The sequence below is a fragment of the Micropterus dolomieu genome, unplaced genomic scaffold, assembly GCF_021292245.1.
Source record: "Micropterus dolomieu isolate WLL.071019.BEF.003 ecotype Adirondacks unplaced genomic scaffold, ASM2129224v1 contig_13930, whole genome shotgun sequence".
NCBI lineage: Eukaryota > Metazoa > Chordata > Actinopteri > Centrarchiformes > Centrarchidae > Micropterus > Micropterus dolomieu.
Window position 1 is genome coordinate 3,155 of NW_025742916.1, and position 3,193 is coordinate 6,347.

Here is a 3,193-nt window from a genome sequence, read left to right on the forward strand (position 1 = left end):
GCAGGATGGTTTATTTTCAGATTGTCTCATCTTGTCCACCATGTCCAGCAGCTCTGGGATCTGCTGCTTGTCCTTGATGTTGAGAACAACATATCTTCCTCCACAGCTCTGACGGAGCTCCTGGATGTCCTTGTTTTCCTTTACAAAGTTAACAACAGCTGGAGCTGCAGGATCTGACTCCACAGTGAACAGAATCATGGTGAAGTCATCGACTCGAGAGCTGAATGTGTTCTGGATGGTCTCTAACTCTCCCTTGTCTTCATCAGTGAGGGGACCCACAGGTAGGACCAGGATGAAGACATGGACGCCCTCAGGATCACAGAGGGAGATACACCTGAGTGATTCCTCCATCACTGCCTCCTGAGGTTTTCCATACAAGGCAGGCAGCTCCACCAGGGAAACCCAACGTCCACACACCTCTCCCTGATGTTTAACACACTCTGATGAGACGGAGACTGAATGAAACTCTGTCTGAGCTAAAATGGCCTTGGCTGCTGAAGTCTTCCCTGCTCCTCTCCTCCCACACAGAACCAGGTTTAAAGCTGGTTTGATGTGTTCAGACTTTGGTGTCATGATTAAACCTGCATCCTCACAAACTTCACAGCTCACATGCTCTCCATCGTTCTCCTTTGCAGTTTGACCCAAACGTGTTAACAGCTCTGGAAGTTCAAGGTTCTCCTGTTTCAAGTATCTGTATCTACACATTCTAGTAATGTCTTTTAAGGGCTGGTCTGAAACATCTTTGTCCATCAAACCTGGACTCTCCTCTCTGGTTGTTGATATCAGAACCAGTGAATGATCAAATGATCGATCACTGAAGAGTTTCAGGACTCTGCAGAGCCTCAGTTTGTGTTTCTCAGTGAAGTCTTCAGGCTGTAGAACCAGCAGGAACACATGAGGTCCAGGATCAGAGAGTCTCACACAGTTTGTCACATGTTCTGTCAGTTTGTGTTCAGAGATGTTGGGATGCAGCAGATCTGGGGTGTTGATAAGAACTATTTCTTTCTCCTTTAACCGTCCTCTTTCTCTCAGACAGCGATCTGGTTCTTCCTCAGTGTTGAACTTAGTCTCTCCCAGTATGAAGTTCCCCACTGAACTCCTCTCAGACCAGCTGTTCCCCAGCAGAACAACCCTCAGCTCAGACACTGAAAAGAAAACACTGATTTTAGAAAACAATAAAATGTTTAACCAAAGATGAAATCAAAGCTATTTCAGTGAGTTCAGTTTAACTCACTGGTGGGTGGCAGAAAGTCATAGCTGCTGCTCCGCTTCAGTGGTTGCAGATTCTCTGATACTGTAAGGATACAGAACACTGATTTATTGGAAGGATAGATATAATATTTTTAATTCAAACTAGTAAAAAACCAAGAATAAAACCAGGCGTGTATGAAGAGCTTCTGCCTTTGATCTACATAAAGTCTGCAGACAAAACTCAGAGCAACAAGAAGACTGAATGACAGCATGGTACATCTTTGAGAAACATGTAAATTTTATACCAGAATTTTGTTATTTTTACAAACAAAATAAAAATAATGATAATAATAAACTTTGTGTGTAGAGCAACTTTCAAACAAGAAATTATGCTCAAATTGCTTTACAGTATAGGAGTTATATGCACAGAGTGCTTAACATGAACATAGATGTGAACATAAAAAGGAGTACATAGCATAACTATTATTCTCACTTTTTTATTCCTATTAAGTTTAGTATTTTCCTGATGTATTTTTCTTTAATGTGTATTTTCTGTCGTATCTGTTGTAATGTGTTGTATCTGGCGCTGCTGTAAGTTGAGAATGTACCCAGTGTGTGATCAGTAAAGTCCATCTAATCTCATTATTCCATGTTAAAATCACACTTTTAATTGTTATTGCCTCTTATTAGTTTTTGTTTTTTTAAAATGTTATTTAGTGTCCTCATTCAGTGTTATACAGTATATGGGTTTTTTTAACAAGTGGCACTGTTTGCAACAAACAAAAATGTAAATAGGGGTGGTGGTGGCACAATGGATAAGACACATGCCTTCGGTGTGAGAAAGAGACCCGAGTTCAATCCCCCACTGTGACCCATCCAACAATGTGTCCCTGAGCAAGACACTAGTTGCTCCAGAGGCGTGTGACCTCTGACACGTATAGCAATTGTCGCTTTGGATAAAAGCATCAGCTAAATGAATAAATGTAAATACAAAGTTAACCTGCACAAAGGTGAAGATAATCAAAGAAAATAAGTCTCTTTCAGAGCTTAAATTTAGGAATGACTCAGTGAGCACATTACTTAAAAGGACTTATGTTGCGTGAACCATCACAGTAACACATTTTTCAGCAGCAGAGGATATGGAGAAAAAATACAGTTCTTTAATGCAGATGGTGAGAGCACACAGACTGTTATCTAGACTAACACAGTCTGACTGGACTCACCTGCTGCTGCTGCCATGATGTCACTCTGCTGGAAACATCAGAGAAGAATTCAACTGGAAACCAGCTGCTGGGTTTAAGAACCTAAAGAGAGGACAGCATAAAATGTTAAACTGTCTTGTTTGTTTACCTGTCTGATGCTGTCTAATGTTACAACATTTTTTGCACCTGAGCCAGATATTAATAAGCAGATGCAAATATTTACAATCAATCATCAAGCAAATACCTCTATTTGCCATCCTCCAGAGCCCTATTGTGAACCCAGAAATGTTGGGTACCCCAAAGTTTATTCTAGAAAAGTTTATAGTCTGGCTCCTCAGCAGTTGATTGCCCAATAGGCATAAAGTAGCAAAGATCACATAAATGGACACTAGTTCAGAAAATGCTCAATTAATTAACTTTGTCTTGAACTCCTACCATGACATTTTAACAATTTAAACTATTGTTTAGAAGTACAGCGATATTATATTTCGAACTTCCCATTATATACTAGGCCTACTTCTGCAACTACCTCTAGGGCCTACTACTAGTATTACTACTACCAATAATAATAATAATAATAATAAGAGCACAGGGAATGTTTACTGTCATCACATGTCTACTTTAAATATTGATGAGTGGCATGGGGAAGGAAACTAGTTTCTAGCTATATAACCGTGTATCATTGCACTACTGTGTACCTTCTATACACAGTTTACAGTTACATACCTGTTTATAGACTTTGTGTGTTAGTGTCCACTATTGGTCATACACAGGTTTATCTCTATTAGCTTGTTGTCATT

At 39.8% G+C, this 3,193-nt stretch overlaps 1 protein-coding gene across 1 annotated transcript in view; it reads right to left on the minus strand.

The window, feature by feature from the left end:
• The window catches only part of LOC123966658 (GTPase IMAP family member 8-like), a 5,057-nt gene extending 2,592 nt beyond the window's left edge, over window positions 1–2,465 (minus strand). Inside the window, exons 1-3 of the mRNA XM_046042798.1 lie at window positions 2,415–2,465; window positions 1,235–1,294; window positions 1–1,145 (exon numbers count right to left, since the gene is read on the minus strand). Of these exons, the coding sequence (XP_045898754.1) occupies window positions 1–1,145; window positions 1,235–1,294; window positions 2,415–2,430 (1,221 nt within the window). The 5' untranslated portion in view covers window positions 2,431–2,465. The remainder of the gene's footprint in view (window positions 1,146–1,234; window positions 1,295–2,414) is intronic.
• Between the last annotated feature and the right edge of the window lie 728 nt (window positions 2,466–3,193).